General features: G+C 37.6%; 2 protein-coding genes and 1 pseudogene across 2 annotated transcripts; 1 reads left to right on the top strand and 2 right to left on the bottom strand.

Moving 5' to 3' along the window:
• Nucleotides 1-1692: 1692 nt before the first annotated feature.
• On the top strand, nucleotides 1693-11373 carry LOC112095755 (annotated as a pseudogene).
• Nucleotides 11374-16434: 5061 nt separating this feature from the next.
• On the bottom strand, nucleotides 16435-16887 carry LOC112095756. The gene has a single exon (XM_024177881.1). The coding sequence runs from the start codon at nucleotides 16885-16887 to the stop codon at nucleotides 16435-16437; it is 453 nt and encodes a 150-aa protein (XP_024033649.1).
• A 42-nt stretch (nucleotides 16888-16929) lies between these two features.
• LOC112095757 lies at nucleotides 16930-18814 on the bottom strand. Its single transcript, XM_024177882.1, has 2 exons — nucleotides 17569-18814; nucleotides 16930-17486 (listed from the first exon to the last, which is right to left on the bottom strand). Exons 1-2 carry the CDS (start codon nucleotides 18812-18814, stop codon nucleotides 16930-16932), a joined length of 1803 nt encoding a protein of 600 aa, XP_024033650.1.
• Between the last annotated feature and the right edge of the window lie 263 nt (nucleotides 18815-19077).

A 19077-nucleotide genomic window follows, 5' to 3' on the forward strand; every position in this document is an offset into this window, starting at 1 on the left:
GTCGTATTATCCATGTTGAAAAGTCAAAATCTACTTGTTGAAGCCCCGGTTATAATATTTTCACTTTGTATCTAACTTGTTTTTTGGACATTGGCAAATATTGCCTTGAAAAATTACCCATGAAAACATAAGGGTAAAATTGGAATGAAACCTCACATAATTTATTTTTATTAATAAATCGTAAGATAGACAATCATTATTCATACTTCAACTGAATCCTTACATAAAACATTTGAAATAAAGTCTCAAAAGAAAAGTCCCCAATCCAAAATAAAATGTCTAACCAAATTTAATCTTTAAAGCAACTCCAAAGATCCACTAAGAAAAACTAAATAATGAATTATGAATGATGATGACTACGAGGCATGAGCTACCAAATGTTTATGTTTTAATGTTTTAATGTTTTTATGAATGTTTTAATGTTTTTAATGCTTTTACATGAATCCACCCCTTATGCTAAATGAAGATGTTGTTATAAAATGTTTAAAGGTATATGACAAAGGTTTTCAAATATTGTGTATGGATTTGCTTACCGAGTTGATGGCTCACCCCTCATCTCCAATATTTTGCAAATTGATTAAAGATGTGCTAACCCGGGGATCATTTGGGAACATACAATAGTGACTATAACAATTAGGCATGTAATTAAACTAGCCTAATTATTTAATTCCAAATCTACTCCACTAAAAGATTGGAATTGACCTCCATAATTGTATGCTCGAATAATAATTTGTCCCAAGCCACATTGATTTCTTTACTGCACAATCCTTTGTATCACATCATTAATTAAATCGATATCTCAACTGTTCAATCAATTTAATTACATTTTGTTTCTTGATACTTATTGGTTTTCTCTAATGTCATTTTTAACATACTAAATATGTTGACACACTCTGGCCAGAGAATTCTATGATCAAGTGCCGAAAACTCATCAAGAGATGTGTTGTACAAATTCTATATTGTTAATCCATAACTCCAATACTCATAATTGCTCCCACCAAGATACCGGGTAATCTTGACCACAAGTATGTGTCGTGCCCATTGGTAACTCAAATGAAATAACAATTACAATTATGAAATAATAATTAACTCAAGATTAAGATTACAGTAAAATCAATGCCTATGAGATTTAATAAGTCTGACGGTTATTACAAAGTTAATTAAATCTCATATGTGATCCTATTCAATGTAGTCGTACTACATCAATAAATTCATACATGATTAAGACAAATCATTCAATGAATTTATTACAGTCTATACCTAAATAAAGTGCCAAACTTTATTTATCAACTGCGAACTAAATTTATTTAATCATAAGATAACTTGTATTTATGTCTTCTGTGAATTCACATGGTGATCACATAAATACATATAATATGATTAAATGGACTATAATAAAAATATTAATGCAATTAAAATATTTGAATAAAATACATCATTTATTTTATTAATCAGAAAAATTATTTATTACAATTAAATAAACACATATACTTTTAAATAGTATATTTTCCCAACAGTATCTTCATCTGAATTACACATCCTGCATTTTCTGTTTTGTTATTTGTGCTTTTTCACTATGCATCTCATCCTATAATAAAATACCAAGGTCTCGTTTCCATGAACATCATAAATAGTTCAGCAGTCTATTGATTTCTAGGTGATGAAAAGAAATGGGTAGTGTTTTAACCAAAATTTGACACTCAAAACCATCATCGAAACCAAGAGCCTGTAGCGCGTGAAGCTCAATTGTTAAGCCCAAAACCACTATCTAAGACTTCAGATGCAATTCTTGGTAAAGCTTATGATGATCATGTTAGGTTATTCTACAATCTTGGTAAAAAGTTAGGTAGGGGTCAATTTGGTGTTACTTATTTATGTACGGAGAATTCGACCGGCAGGCAATTTGCTTGCAAGTCAGTTGCTAAGCGGAAACTGTGACTAAGAATGATAAGGATGATATCAAAAGAGAGATTCATATAATGCAACATTTGAGCGTGGGCAGCCTAGCATTGGTGACCTATTTGATCGGATTATAGCCAAGGGGCACTATAGTGAGAGAGCTGCGGCATTGGTATTTACGGATATTATGAATAACGTGAACGTCTGCCGACCTAAGGGTGTCATGCACATGGATCTCAAACCTGAGAATTTCTTGTTCACTAGCAAGGATGAGAATGCTTGCTTGAAGGTCATTGATTTTGGGTTGGCGTCATTCTTTGAAGAGGGTAAATTTTCTTGTACTTCACTATGCAATTAATCATTTCCCTTGATAATTTAAATGTACCAAAGAAACAGTTTCAAAATCTACGTGTATAGCAATCCAGAGCAAAAACGTCAGCGTATGGAGCGTGAGGAAGCTCGCGACCTCTATAAGTGAAACGACGCTTAGACTTGCGTTTTACTGATAACGGTATTAACGAAGTTGCTCGTGCCAAGCCACGTGCTCGCTTGAAGCTCGTCTGGCCTGAACACGCGGGAAGCAGCTGTGCATTCTGGGTTCAAAGTTTGTTATTCATCTGTAATATAAAGCTGGTTCGCCAGCTCATTTCACGCGAGATTCGAGAGTATTCTAGAGAGTTTTCCAGTAGAGAGAAAGTTGATTCTTGTGATCTTTAAACTCATCTCTGAATGCTTATAATTTTTCTTCATGAATCAATCAAAACAAGCTCTGATGTTTTCACTCGTTGGTGTAGGTCTTGAAAAAGACTGAACCACGTTATCTCTTGCTTTCTCTGTGTTTTTGTTTCTGATTCATCTTTATCTTTCGTCTTGATTCTATTTCTTGAGTGTTTAAGTCTGGTTAATTGAAGGTTGAGTTGATTCAGATTTGATTCTCTGCCTGTGCAACTTGTGTTGATCTTATTCAAGATCTTGGGAAGAGTCTTTGGTTTGATAAGATTATTAGACCAACCAAAGCTCTACACTACGTTTAGACGGCTAAGGGTGGCCCTTGATCATGAATATCAATTTTTGATCTTTTTATAAAATTTTAAATTGTTCTAATCTTAATTGTATAGAAAGTTTGTATTTCATGTTCGTGCATAAACATGGATTGTTTATGTTTGTGGTATGTTTGGCAGCATTTTGTGGCTTGTTTAGAAAAAGGCATGTGTAATTTAGGCATTGACATTCTTAATCTGATTATGTCTTGGTAAAATTTCCAGGAAAGGTATAGATGAATAGACTTGGGAGTGCAGGATTTATATTGTATGTTTTACAATCTGGTGTACCTCCATTTTGGGCAGGTAAAAATATGCATTTTGCAGTCTGCACACTATATGATCTCTTTTCCCCTGTATATGCTTATTTCTTTTGACTTAAAAGTATTGGAAATTTAATATAATCACTCACTTTTGATGAAGTATCCTTGCAGAAACTGAGAAGGGAATTTATGATGCTATTTGGCAAGGAAAACTTGACTTTAAAATTAATCCTTGGCCAACTTTTTCAAGTGGTGCCAAGTAGTTGGTTCACAAGATGCTGACAAGGAAACGAAAAAAAAAAAATGGATTACTGTTGCTCAAGTTCTAGGTTGAAAGCACTAGATCCTGAAGTTATCAGTATTTCTTACCTATGATGTTTTGATGTATGTATATGTATGTAGTCCATTTAATAGTACCAGTAGTATAGAACATTGAAAACTGTATGAATGATGTATATGCAGAGCACCCTTGGCTTAAAGAAAGTGGAGAAGCATCAGACAAGCCAATCGACGGTGCTGTCATTTTCAGGGTAAAGCAATTTCGAGCAATGAACAAACTAAAAAAACTAGCACTAAAGGTAAGTCTAAAGTTCAGGATTCTTCTACAATGCGCTTATTTTCATCTGCTAATACGAGGTGTGACAAATAAGTGAGATGATAAAAGAACAGATCTTGACCACACCTTAAGTAATAATTGATATAGACATGTCACGTTATTCGTTAACATGACTGTTAAGATATTTGAATTGGTTAATTACAGTTAGCTTAGCTTTCTGTTTAGTTAGTTAAGTGAAATTGTTAGTAGTGCTGATCGTTGCTGATCGTTAGCTTTAAACAAACACATTGCTCATGTGCAGAGTGTAGAAGATTCTATATAGACTCATGTATAAATACTTGTAATCCTGCTCATTTGAGCTTAAGATTAATACAATGTTTTCACTCTGTTTTCTCTCTCATTTTCTCTGCAACCAAACAACTCTTTTATCTTTACATGGTATCAGAGCCAAATCTGTAAGCTGAAAAATGGCCTTAGCTCATTCTAATCAAAACGCAGTAACCTCCATTTCTTCATTTACGTTCACATCACCAATTAAACTCGATCGATCGAATTATACAATCTGGAAGTCTCAGATCCTTTCTTCAGTTCGTTCTAATGGACTTGAAGATCTTCTTGATGGTTCAAAGTGCTATCCATATCAATTTCTTCCTCAAGATTCTGAAGACTCAACTGAAACTCAGATTAATCCAGCCTTCACCGCTTGGAAGAGGAAGGATCAAATGCTGCTGAGCTGGTTGATGTCATCTATTAATCTCGAGATTCTCAGCCTTGTGGTAAATTCTGAAACCTCTCTTGATCTGTGGATAAGTCTTGAGCAGCAGTTTGAATCTGAAACATTTGCTAAAAAGGTTCACCTAAAGATAATGCTTAACAATCTGAAAAAAGGATCAATGTCTATGACTGATTTCTTTGGGAAACTAAAATCGATAACTGATGAATTAGCCATTGCTAGAAATCCTATCAGCTCTTTAGATTTCATTACTCACCTGATCTCTAGATTATGTCAACCCTACTACCCTGTAGTTGTATACAGTGAAGCAAACCTTACTAAAATGTCCATCAATGAAGCATATTCCATGCTTTTCACACATGAAGCTAGGCTGGAAGCACATCAGTCAAGTGCTAACAAGGAGGCTAAATTGAACTATGCTGCTAACATTGCTCAAACTGGATCTAATAATAAATCTGGTAATCAATTCAATAATAATTGGAACAAAAATGCTGGGAACAATAATGGAGGCAGAGGTGGCTATGGTAGAGGTTATACACAAGGTCAATTGAGAGGTAATTGGAATAATAATTGGAGTGGTAATGGTATGCAAACTGGAAATTATCCAGGAAGAGGATCATTTCAAACTAGAAACTATCAAGGAAGAGGTTATGCTAGAAATGGAGGTTATGTTGGTGGCAATGGCAATGGTAACTTTGCCAGGAGTGGTGGAGGTTTTAATATTGGCAAGAATTTCCTTGATCCAAATATTGCCACTGTCACTTGTCAAATCTGTTTTAAACCAAGGCATACTGCAGCTGAGTGCAGAAACAGGTTTAATCGAGATTTTGCTCCCTTTTATCCAACTTTTGGCTACAATCCAGCTCAGTCTCAAGTACCAAGAGCAGCTTTTCTTACAACTTCTGAAGGAGAAATGGCAGATCAAGGCTGGTATATTGACAGTGGGGCAACCCACCATCTCACCAACAATTTGCAAAATCTGAATCTTGGAAAAGAGTATTCAGGTAATCAGTTACTGCATGTTGGTAATGGTCAAGGATTATACATCTCACATATTGGATATACCTGTTTATCTACATCATGTGGCTCATCTTTACATTTGCATGATATCTTATATGTTCCTCAGCTCACCAAAAATCTAATTAGCATTTCCAAATTACTTGAGAATACCAATTTAATCATTGAATTTGTTGCAAATATGTGTTTTATTAAGGACAAGAAGAGGGAAGTGCATCTGGCTCAAGGGATTGCTAGAGGAAGGTTGTATCAACTGCTATCAAAAAATGACTTTGTCTCAAACTCTTGTAATCTTACCTATGGTCCTAGTTCTATGCTTTCTATTTTCAATAACTCAACTTGTAATCATTCTGATTCAACTGAGAATAAAGCTTGTATTCCTCAGTGTCATACAAACACTGTCAAGTCAATAATGTCAGCAAACTTGTTTCATCAACGTTTTGGTCATCCTAGCAAGCATGTATTAAAATGTATTTTGTCTTCCCTGTCACTTAACTGCAATGTTACTATGCCTGATTTTCTGTGATGCATGTCAATATGGCAAAATGCATCGCTTCCCTTTTACTCAACAGGCATCAACACTAAAGCTCCCCTAGAACTTATTCATACTGATCTTTGGGGTCCAGCACCATTACCTTCCTCAAATGGTTATAGATATTATATAAGTTTTGTGGATGACTACAGCAGATATTGTTGGATATTCCCCTTAACTCTAAAATCTGAAGCTCTAAACACCTTCAAATTCTTCAAAAACTTAGTTGAAAAACAAATTGGGTGTCCTGTCAAAGCTTTACAATCAGATTGGGGGGGAGAATATAGGAATTTTCAACAGTTTCTTGAGGAAGAAGGGGTAGTTTTTAGGCATAACTGTCCTCATACACATCATCAAAATGGTGTGGTAGAGAGGAAGCATAGACACATTGTAGAAACAGGGCTGACCTTGCTTGCTCAAGCCAAAATATTCTTATCCTTTTGGTGGGAATCCTTTCATACTGCTTCTTTTCTTATAAATCGAATGCCAACACTCATTTTAAATAATCAGTCACCCTTTACCAAACTCTATGGCAGAAAGCCTGATTATCACTTTCTTAGAACTTTTTGTTGCTCATGCTACCCTTTTCCCAAGCCTTACAGTAAGCACAAATTCAATTTTCATACACAAAAGTGTGTCATGATTGGTTACAGTCCCATACATAAGGGGTATAAGTGTCTTGACTCCTCTGGGAAGATTTATATTGCTAGACATGTGACATTTAATGAATCTGAGTCTCCATACTCAGAACTTTTTCCTTCCTATAAGCCAAATCACAAAATACAGTTGAGTCAGTTTCTTTCTACAAATTTCTCTCTTCCAGCAGTCATTGAAGATATAAGCAACATACAATCCTCTCTCAGCTCTCCAATTCCAGGTGCAGCTCCTGATTCAGTTCATTCTGAAACACAATCTGTGCAACAATCTCCAAACACTTCATCACAAAGCTTAGACTCCCAACCATTATTTGCTAATCAGTCTACTTAGCTACAAACACAACCTTTACAACACCTGCTATCCAAAACACCCATTCCATGGTCACTAGATCAAAAGCTGGAGTGTTTAAACCCAAAACATATCCAGCAGCAGTCCAAGAGCTTGAGCCATATTCTGTAAAAGCTGCTTTAGCAGATCCTAAGTGGAAGCAAGCTATGCAAGATGAATATGAAGCCTTGCAAAAAAATGAAACCTGGGTTCTGGTTCCCAAGGAGTCAGTAGGAAAGATTGTTGGCAACAAATGGGTTTTCAGAGTCAAGTATAATTCAGATGGCAGCATATTCAAGTATAAAGCAAGACTAGTTGCAAAGGGGTTCCATCAAACACAAGGTGTAGACTTCTTTGAAACCTTTAGTCCAGTTGTTAAGCAATGCACAATTAGAGTTATTCTTAGCCTTGCTGTTATGTATAACTGGACAGTGAGACAGCTAGATGTTAATAATGCGTTTCTCTATTGCATACTTACTGAAAATGTCTTCATGCATCAACCTGAGGGCTTTGTTCATCCTCAATTTCCATCACATGTATGTCAACTTACCAAGGCACTTTATGGACTCAAGCAAGCACCAAGGGCCTGGTATGATAGATTGAAATCATCTCTACTGCAGTGGGGGTTCATTGCTTCTAAGTCTGACACCTCATTGTTTATTCATCATGTGGGAGAAGACATTGTAGTTATACTTATCTATGTGGATGATATCTTAATAACTGGTTCTAACTCTAAGTTTGTAGAAGGAGTTATAAATAAGTTGGGGACAGAATTTGCATTAAAGGATCTCGGAGAGTTTAATTACTTCCTTGGTCTTGAAGTTACCCCATCAGTTGAAGGATTGCATCTGTCACAGACTAAGTATATAGGAGACTTATTGAAGAAAGCTCAAATGTTAGATTGCAAAGGATGTCAAACTCCTATGAGCTCAACAGAGAAGCTGATTAAGGACAAAGGAGCCATGTTTGAAAATCCCTCACTTTACAGAAGCTTGGTTGGTTCTCTGCAATATGTTACTTTAACAAGGCCTGAGATTGCATTTACAGTAAACAAGCTTAGTCAATTTCTTGCTTGTCCATCAGTCTTTCACTGGCAGGCTTGCAAAAGAGTGCTGAGATATTTGTAGAATACAGCAAACTATGGCCTGCAGTTCTACAATTCTGGATCTCTTAATCTCACAACTTTCTCAGATGCAGATTGGGGTTCAGATTTGGATGATAGAAGATCCGTAGGAGGATATTGTGATTACTTGGGAAATAGCTTGATTTCATGGTCTTCAAAGAAGCAACACATAGTTTCCAGGAGTACTGCTGAGTCTGAGTATAGAGCTTTAACTCTAGCTGCAGCAGAGGTGCTATGGATTACTTACTTACTTAAAGAATTAAAGGTTTCATTACAGCAAACTCCAGTTATCCACTATGATAACAAAAGTGCTGAAGCATTAGCTAGTAATCCAAAGTATCATTCCAGGACTAAACATATTGAACTTGATCTTCATTTCATTAGAGAACATATAGCCAAAAAGGAACTTCAGGTCAGCCATGTTCCCAGCCATGAACAAGTTGCTGATATACTTACAAAACCCTTGACTTATGATCAATTCAATTATCTGCGTTCCAAGCTCAATGTTCTTTCTAGACCTTGAGCTTGAAGGGGGATGTTAAGATATTTGAATTGGTTAATTACAGTTAGCTTAGCTTTCTGTTTAGTTAGTTAAGTGAAATTGTTAGTAGTGCTGATGTGGCAGTCCAGTTAGCTGAATTTGTTATGATCGTTAGCTTTAAACAAACACATTGCTCATGTGCAGAGTGTAGAAGATTCTATATAGACTCATGTATAAATACTTGTAATCCTGCTCATTTGAGCTTAAGATTAATACAACGTTTTCACTCTGTTTTCTCTCTCATTTTCTCTGCAACCAAACAACTCTTTTATCTTTACAATGACAAAGTATAGGTAATGTCAAATTAGTAGAGGATCTAAATCAAATATGGAAATCTAGATATGTTCATGAGAACATTGTATTGTAAACATTATAATAGAATTTATATGACAGTTAGAATCATGTGGTATATATTTGATTGAATTTCTGCATCTACACTTCCTGATAAAAAATGCTTAATTGTAGGGTGTCTATAAATATAAAGTGTGTGTGTGTATATATATGAGCAAGTCCGATGATTCATCTGTTTTATTGTGCTTTTGCCTACTGACAACCTGTGCCGGGTTCATTTCAAATTAATATATATATATAGGTTGTTGATGCGAGATTCCGGTTCTCCTCGTTCTACGATCAGGATCTCTGCTCGATCAACTTCGTCACGACCAGGAGGTCTCCTCGCCAGGCTTCTTCTCCAGAGGTCCCTGCGTACACAGATAAGTCAGAGTACGCCGGTTGTTTTCCCGGCGTAAACCCTCCGACGCTCAAGTCAGATATGAAGGTTCGGGAAAAGCTTGCCACAGGTCTTATGGCGTTTTTTGTGGTTTTCTCCCCTTTTCTCAAGAATGCCAACCCTTTTACCTTCGTTGGCTACCTTTTTATAGGCTTCCTCTGAATCTCAGTCTTCCGCTCTTTTCGAGACGGTATGGGACTCCAACTGCTGCATTATGGGCAAAACATGGGATCTAGCGTGTTACGCCACGGTTCAGGGGAAAGCGTGGCTGCCACGGCTCTGTGAGACCTTGCGTGTTACGCCACGGTTCTGGGGAAAGTGTGGCTGTCATGGCTCTGTGAGACCTTGCGTGTTACGCCACGGTTCTGGGGAAAGTGTGGCTGTTATGCCTAGATTCTCGTGCTGGAGAGCACGTCTTGCCAACTGCCGTCGACCGGGTCTCCTCGCCTCTCGATCTCTAGCCGGAATGGCCTTATGCCTTTTATAGGAATTGGCCTCGCGGACGAAAACATCGTGGACGAGCAGGATGTTTCTGCTCCTGTTCTTCCACGCGCCAGGCTTTAACGGAACACACCGGTTCGCAGAACTCCGCCATCAGATATCTGCTCGTCATTCCTGGTCCCTTCGACGCATTTGTCCCAAACAGTATCCCTCCCAAACACCGGTCCCCCAGTTTCTGGTGTTGGGTAATGTAGTGGACCAGCAAGGAAAAATTAACGGAGAAGGACACTGACAACAATGGCTTACTTATGATGAATTGAAAGCAGGATTAGCTAAACCTGAATAGATGCTTACAAAAACCGAAGTCAGCAGTGCATGCAAGCCGTAAGGAATTCATGAGCTCTGAATTCATCCTATTGTCTGTCTATTTGCATTATATGCTCAGCTGATATTGCTGACCATGCATTTCTAAAGGCTGATATTGATGGAAACAGGACTATCGTTTACATTGAATTTATAACTGCTACGATGCAAAGACACAAGCTAGAAAGATTTGAACGTCTTTATAAAGCTTTCCAACACTTTGACAAGGATAATACTGGGTGAGTATTTTTTTTATATACTTCTATGAATGTAGAAGCATCTTTAGCAAACTTTGATCCTCGGTTACAGACAGAACTGCATTGATGAAGCAATTACTTAGTTTGTTCTTCTACATTCTGAACGCCTGTGCAGATATATCACAGTCGATGAACTGGAAACAGCTTTTAAAGGATATAACATGGGAGATGATGTCACGATTGCAATGATCAAAGAAATAATGTCTGAAGTTGATAGAGATAAAGTAGTTAATCTGGTTCTTGTTTTTTGATAGTATCATCTAATGACCTGTGTGCATCCATATAAGCCTCGGCCTCATGTGTCATGTGTTATGTGTTTAATTATAGGATGGTAGGATCAGCTACGATGAATTTCGAGCGATGATGAAAAGCGGAACCCATCTGCAAGCAGTATCTTCGAGACCTTTAGCTCACGTTGTTGCCATAAGACGAAAGATATTCTGGCAGTGGTACCTAAAGCCGTGCTTTATACAAAAGTATAAAAACTTGTTTTTTTTATGATAATAAAAATTAGAAATGAAATACATAAAATGAGAGTGCGGAACCCCCACACGTTGCCTAAACACTAGACACCCCCACTTTAAAAATTCTATAAATTTGATCATTCATAAATTAATTAATTTAAGTTATACGTGCTTTTTTTTTCCCACTTAGAGTCATTGGCCATCCTTGACTCTATAAGGTTAATTTGTCTATTTTACTTTTATGATATAAAATGAATAAAATTATCCTAAAACATGTGCTACTCTGCCTTAATATTTTAATGATGTAATTATAACTTGTAATCTTGCATAATGCGATTTTCTAAATATTAATAATGAAATAGATATATTAGTAACTTACCTTAATTTTAATTTTACTTGAAGGCTTCCAGTGTTCTTGGAACAGTTTTAACTTCTAACTAGCTAGCATGAGATTTGATGAAGTGTTCGAGAAGTGCCAGAAATACAAAGAAAATGAAGCGCAAAAATTAATTAATGAACCTAGAATAAAACTTTGCAAAGAATAATAATAATAATAGATTATATTGAATCTAACAATCCTACTACAATAAAGACAAAGACAAAAAGAAGTTTTGGAAGTTATAATAATTTTGAGGAGAATTTTGTCCTTTACATATGATGGTAGAATAATCAAATTGATCTCATTTGAACTCAACTCTAGCGGTCAAAAAATTCAAGGGACCTAACTGACAATAGGAGAAATTAAATGATGAAAATTATGCAAATTACTAAAGGAATTAGAGAGTTCTTAAATGATTAATTACGAAAAACTCTAATTTGTTTGAATTCAAATTTTTTAAATTAGTTTATAGTAAATTATTCGAGTAAGTGGGATGTAATTAACCAAGATTAGGAATGAACATATACCTCCCATTAAGTTCGTAAGAAAGACTTGTATTTATGTGCTTACTCTGTCAAATGATAGAACAGGTTGGTCTCGAAATCTGTAGTGATTATATGAATAAGACTCAATAAATAAATAAAATTATGACATGCTTCCATAAAACCAGTGGCAGAGCCTGATGAGGTAACAGCGCAGCATGCAGAGATAATTTTTTTCTCCTAAGTTAATTCGGTACTTCGTGTCGTGGTTTCGATTTCAGTTATTATTTTAAACCCAAGATATCGAAACTTGTTAATAACGAATGATCCCAAGACCAGATCTGGAACCCACAACTCAAAAGAAGGGCAAAATTATCAAACTGTACAAAAGTTTACATGCCAGGGGTAAGGAGGTATTTTCAAAACGTAGAGGGGCAATGGGGTATTGAGCCAAATATCAGGGGGCGTTGAGCAATTTACTCGCAAATTATTAAAACAATCCATGCATTATCGTTGGGAAATTTACACTAATAACCAAAAAAACTTTGCTTTTTTTCATCTTAACCCCCCAAAAATATTTCTATCAACATTAGCCATTAAACAACATTTGAGTCCAAAATACCTGTCCCTCATCTCTTCCCCAACACTCCCTTTCTCTCATCTCTCCCAAACCGATCCAACTCCCATCATCGGCGGCGACATCAACCCTCGTCGGCGGGGGCTCCATCTCTCACTGGCATCCGATCTACGATCCACAACCTTCAACAAAACCTAGGTTAGTCATTTTTCTTATTTTCATTAATTTAAAATGAGATTTTAGAATAATAATAGTTATAGCTTGAGATTGATAATGGTGGTGATGATGTTTGTGGTGGTTGGTGGTGTTTGGGAGTACTGTTTTTGATTTTGGAGTGATTACGCTTAATTTGGGGGGTGGGAAGGGAGGGGGGCAAGGCGCGCGCCAGCGCCCATCGCTGGGCAGCAGCGCGCGCCCATGCGCGGCCTGCGGTCGCACCAAATCTGGTGCGACAGCAAGCCTCACGCACCAGATTGGTGCGACAGCAAGCCTCACGCACCAGATTGGTGCGAGAGGCTTGCTGTCGCACTAGCTGTGGTGCGACAGGCGCGCGCCTGTCGCACCAGTTTTTTGGAGCGACAAGCTTGCCTGTCGCACCAAAAAATTAGAGTTTTTTTTTTAACGAGTTAATTTTTTATTTCTGTAAATATAATGTAATAATTTTATAAATATTACAGATACATGGCGAAATCAGAATCACCGGATATTGAAGTAGGCAAGATGTATTTTCGTTATGCTGATCACTTTCCTGGTCGAATTTCGAGCATGTGTATGTTATCTTCGGTCGTAAAAGCTATCGAGGAAAAATTAACAAAGCGGCAGTTGAGTATGTTCAAAAAGGATATATTTGGGCATTTCTTGGAGTGTCGAAGTTTTCCATTTAGTGGGGTAATTTTGCATAATCTTTTACTGCGTCAAGTGGCCCATGAAGAAGATAACCGTGAGGATCAGTTATGGTTTCAAATTGGTAAGCATTTGATTCGCTTGTCAATTGTCGAATGGTGCTTGGTTACTGGACTTTCATTTGGTGTTGATACCAATGAAAAAAATGATGAAATGGAGCAGAGGCTACAGAATACGTATTTTGGTGGTGTGCATCGTAAGATTAATGTGAAGCAATTTGATGTCGTATTTAAGGAGTTGAATTTCGAGGAAATAAACGATATGGACGCATTAAAGATTGCGTTGTTTTATTTTGCGGACAGAGTACTAAATGCAAGAAAAAATCACTGTCAAATTAATTTTGATTGGCTTGACCAAGTTGATGATATTCAGTACTTCCGAAAGCGTCCATGGGGTCTATTGTCGTGGGAAATGATTTACGAGAGTCTTGACAATGCACTGTTCGAAAAAGACGAGAAATTTAAGAAGACTCGGTTGAAAAATCCAGATCATAATATTGAAAAATACAATCTTTACGGATTTACGTCTGGGGTGCAGGTGCTTTTTTTTGTTTATTAATAAGTTTTATAGTATTAAATATTTGATAGTTGTTTTATTTGATTTTTCACTTTGGTTGTTGTAGGCTTGGATTTATGAAGCAATCGGAGGGTTACCATCAACATGGGTCGTCAAAACGAAGAGTAAGATTCCCCGCATTCTGCAATGGAAGCCTATGGCGTCTTCGAGAATCAACTTTGCGGAGGTTTATTCGTTCTTCAACGACGAATCTCGTCTTGTAAGTAATATGTATTACTTATTTTTTTAACTTTACTAAATTTAAGTTGGGTATACTTACTTAAATTTTTCAATTAAATTTATGGCAGACGGACGTTTTACAAACTCTTGAGCCAAATTCAAAGCAGAGTAGCAGAAAATATTGGCTCTCTGTGAAGGATTACTTGCCAAGCATTCCAGACTGGGTTCATAAGGTCGGTATACTGTAAGTACAAAATTTTTTTTTATCGAAATTTTTGACTTTTCATTTAGTAATTTTAAATGATACTTTATACAGCACCAACCCTCAATCAACGCGATGCCGTCGGTTACAAGACAATCGGACGAGCATGACGATCATGACGACATACCAAACCCAATACCAGAGCAGCGTCATGACACTTTTGAGGATGAGGTGGCTGTTGATGACCACCCGCAGCAAACAGACAACTCTGATGACGCAAGGGATTCTGAGGTTATAAATAATATACGATATTTTTCACTTTGGTTGTTATTATTTTTTTATTGTTATTCTAAAGTTTTATTTTTTTCTTTTGTATTAGTCGAGGACAAAGCAGTTTAATGATTACGTACGACGACGGCTGGATAAGATTGATCGTAACGTGTATGAAATAAAGTCAGAATTAAAAGATTTTAAAGAAACCGTTGTTGGCTTCATCGACACATTTTCTAAACGTCCAAATAAGGATTCTCCCACTGCACGCTCGTATGCGGTAATCTAATTTAAATTAAATAATTATGTTCGTTTAACTTTTAATTTGATAATTATTTAATATGTTCTTTTTGGCGATTGTACAGGCCCCGGATGACTATGGAGTGTATACTGACGTGGGCAATGAAAATTTGTCTACGCCCACGTCATTGGTTAGTTTCTACGGGGATGTTAGTGGGGAGAGCGTGCAGGTGTTCACAGAGGTGCCTCCGGGCGTTAGTAAGTTCGGCCGCGCGTACATACCGTCGTATGTTTATAACAGTCCTTACATGATTCCTCCGGTCAGGCGAGGACAGAACGTCCGGAGGTTACCTCGACCCCAAATCATGGAGCATGCGATTGACATGAGTACGAGTGTGGATGTAAATCCACTGAGAGGATTGGAGGACTCTAGTTTGTTTGCTGAGTTTGATCGATGGTTCACTGGTGATATCAGAGTCCGCCGGAACATCCAGCACCCGCGGTCATTCTTTCAAATAATTTTGGGGACAGCTTCGATGGGATGGCTAGGCGATGAGGTATTTATATTTTCCTCGTGGTGTATACTGTTGTGGATTTGTGTATAATTTTTTTTTTAAAATCGTAATATTTTTGTTTCTCTACAGCATATTCACGAGTATCTCCGTTTGATTAGCGAGAAACAACGGCAGTATCCAAATGCCTTACTCCAACGTGTCACACATACGGACACATTTTTTTGGGTAACGTGCCGACAAAACTTATAAATACTATTTAATTTCTTTAATTATTGCCTTTAAGTTTTATTAATTTATGCATTTCTTGGTTATCTATGTACTAGGTGTTCTTGAATCAGTTATGGAATAACGGGAATTGTGCAGTCGATTCAATGGTATTCGACGACCGCTTGAATAGTTATCTTTGTGGGCGACAGCACACAATGTCAAAATCAATGACGGATGTCGATATGGTATGTATTTTATTACATTTCACATGTTCTATATTGAAAATATTCGAGGAGTTGTTTTTTCTTTGTTGTATTTCAATTTCATATATAACGAACATGTTTTTTAATTTTTATATGCAGTTACTCATCCCTGTTAACTTGGACGGCGCGCATTGGGTACTAGCACGAGTTGACTTTCGGAAAAATAAAGTCTGGATTTATGACTCATTACTCACATTTCGCGACGACAAAAGGTACAAGTTGAAATTCAAGCCACTTGAAGTTATATTCCCTCGATGGTTGGAATATGTTGGCTTCTACAATATACGACCTGAGTTGCGGAGTGAAGACCCGTGGAAAGTTATCGCAGTTAAGAGCGCGCCACAACAAGAAAGAGGCACTGGCGATTGCGGTGTTTTTGTATTGATGGTTACGATGTATTTAATGTTCGGGCTTAGGTTGGAGTTTAACGCTAGTCATGTCGAGTACTTTAGAAAGAAGATTGCGGTTGATATATTTAATGACGATATTATATTGTAGACCTATGTAGTAATTTCAATGTTGAAATTTACATTTTTTTTTATTTCCGCACTTAATTTTATATAATTTTAATGCCTCACATTTTGAACTTTAAAATAAAATAAAGTTTTATGAATAATAACAATTTTAACCAACGAAATACAAAAAACAATAACAGTTTTAACCAACGTAACACAAAAACAATAATAGTTTTAACCAACGAATAACACACAAAATACAACTAACTTCGAGTCGACGCAATAGGATTCTTACATCGCTTACGATTATGGCCAAGTTCATGACACCGGCCGCATCTTACAGTTCGCCGGTCAACGTCCTCGCCAGCCGAGGGTATTCTGCGCTCTTTACGACGTCCAGGTGGCGGTGCCTCAACTGGTGGGTATACCTGCAGCTCCTGAATTTCATCTGGAACTTCCCAATCAGCCACATCACCAACTGGCTCCACTGGTTGTGCATAAGCCATCGCCAACGATTCTGTAGTGTAAAAGTCCGAGCAAAGGTTAATAAAATCCACCCGGTGTGTTAGACACGCCGCAATTGCATGAGCACACACAAGCTGATCAAGCTGAAACACTCTGCAGGAGCAAGTTCTCTTTTGCAAGTCAACCAACCCTTCCTTAAGCCCACCGCCTATAACTTGAAAGCGATGCGGAGACACCGGTCGAACTATCATTCTTTCAGCTATAGTTCTCCTCTCAGTGACTATTTCATCCGCTCATGTTGTTAGCCGAGTAGTCATTGATTCAGCCACAATTTTTCTATCATAAAACCATTGCTGCAATGTTTTCCTGAAGTGATCAACAAGATGAGTAACAGGAAATTTTCGAGGTTCCCTCATGAAAGCATTAACACTCTCCGCGATGTTGGTGGTAAGAATGCTGTACCTCCTACCTTGAAACTGAGACCTTGCCCAATTACACGTACCGACATTATTTTCTAGGTAATCAGCCGCACCCGAGTGGATCATCCACAACCCTTCAAGTTGTCTCTTAAATTCCTCGTGGCCATATGCTTTTGCTGCATTAATAAAGGCAGGCTCAAATTCATCCCAAAGAGCTTTGGACAATCTAAATTGTGACTTAATGTTACCTTTGACGTGGTAAAAACAAACGCCATGAGTTGCATTGTGAAATACTTTAAGAACGGCTCTCCTTATGGCAGTGCATCGATCAGAGATAATTACCAACTCAGGTCTATCACCAATCACTCCATGTAACTTCATCATAAACCATTCCCAAGCATCATTATTTTCTGAATCCATGATTCCAATGGCTAAGGGGATACAATTGATTGTTACCATCAAGACATGTTGCCACGAACATGCTTCCACGATATAATCCCTTCAGATGAGTACCATCTACAGCAATGACAGGTCGAATGTACTGCATAAACCCCTTGATGGAAGATCCGAGTGCTACAAAATAGTACAAGAAATTACCATCTCCATCCTGCTCGAGGTGAGTGACTGTACCCTCATTCGCTGTAGTTAGTACGTGAGAGTATTTAGGGAGCAAGTTGTATGACTCTGCAGGGTTGCCGCGTACTATTTCAAGACCAACTTCTCTCGCCCTATATGCCTGCTGGTATGTTAACTGAACACCGTATTCCTGTTGCATATCTGCTCTTATGTCATTGGGAGTATAAATCCTCTTATCTTGAATATATTTTTCTGCGATAATATGACCGACAACCCGGCTCCTTACTTGATGACGTCCATCAACCAATACCTCATTATGACAAGTGTGTACATTATCAATTCTCTTCACCACCCAAGGAACATGTTGCTCGTTCGAACTTCTAGTTGCTCGAATACGCCATTTACATGATTCTGAACAACAGTGAGCCTCGAAACGTGTCGTAGTAGACCGTGCAATCTTGAAATCAAACTTATCTCTAAAGGCCACCTTGCGTAGTTGTAATATAAGCTCATTCTTCTCAACAAATAGCTTACCCACGCTGATATCATCTGAGTCACAACTGCTAACAAAGCTTGGAGCAACCATGTTCGAAGGTAAAGTTGGAGCAAGACTTGTAAGGGGGTCAATTCTCCTTCTCGATCGAACCATAGAAGGAATAGGTCTATTGCCTCTGTTATTCACAGGAGTATTGTCTTCACACTCATCCTCATCCTGAAACGACGGAACATTCGAAGGACCGGCTCCTCCATCATCACCATCATTATTGAAACGAGTGCCCCGCCTTGTATTATTAGAAGGTTCTGCACAAACATTATCCCCCTCTGTCTCATTATGAAAATCATCATTGTCCCGAAAATCATTGTTGTGATACGGAGAATATTGTTGCTCCAACGACGTTGTTATTGGAAATACCGTTGCTCCAACATCCTGTAACGTAACGTCATTATCATCAATGTTGTCATAATTGTCGTGAATTGGAGAGTAATATTGCTGCAGCGATATTGTCCTTGGCAACACCTCTTCATCATTATCGGGGCCAGACATATTTGCTCTAAACGAAGTTTCTGTATCGACATGTGGCTTAATACCTTCGCTCGGAACTCGAGGTGATGTGGTCACGAATATAGAAATGCATCCAAAATTAGCTACGTCAGATGCCATATGCAACACAACCCTCACCATTTCATCATCACATATATCCATGGGCATTGCACATATACGATATAATGTGTTACTAGACCTCAAAGTTGTCTTCATTGTGATACTATAGTCATTAGGATTTATTTTTAACACCTCGTATACTCTTGCCAATAACTGATCAAACAGGTAATTTTTTCCAACCAAAAAAGCTCGATTTTTACCATTCACGTACTCCATACAGCCATTCTCTAATGTCTCCCACCAACCATCGTAACACAATTCAAGTACAACTGAATCCATTAAGC

This window comes from Citrus clementina, unplaced genomic scaffold (genome assembly GCF_000493195.1).
Source record: "Citrus clementina cultivar Clemenules unplaced genomic scaffold, Citrus_clementina_v1.0 scaffold_1, whole genome shotgun sequence".
Lineage (NCBI taxonomy): Eukaryota > Viridiplantae > Streptophyta > Magnoliopsida > Sapindales > Rutaceae > Citrus > Citrus x clementina.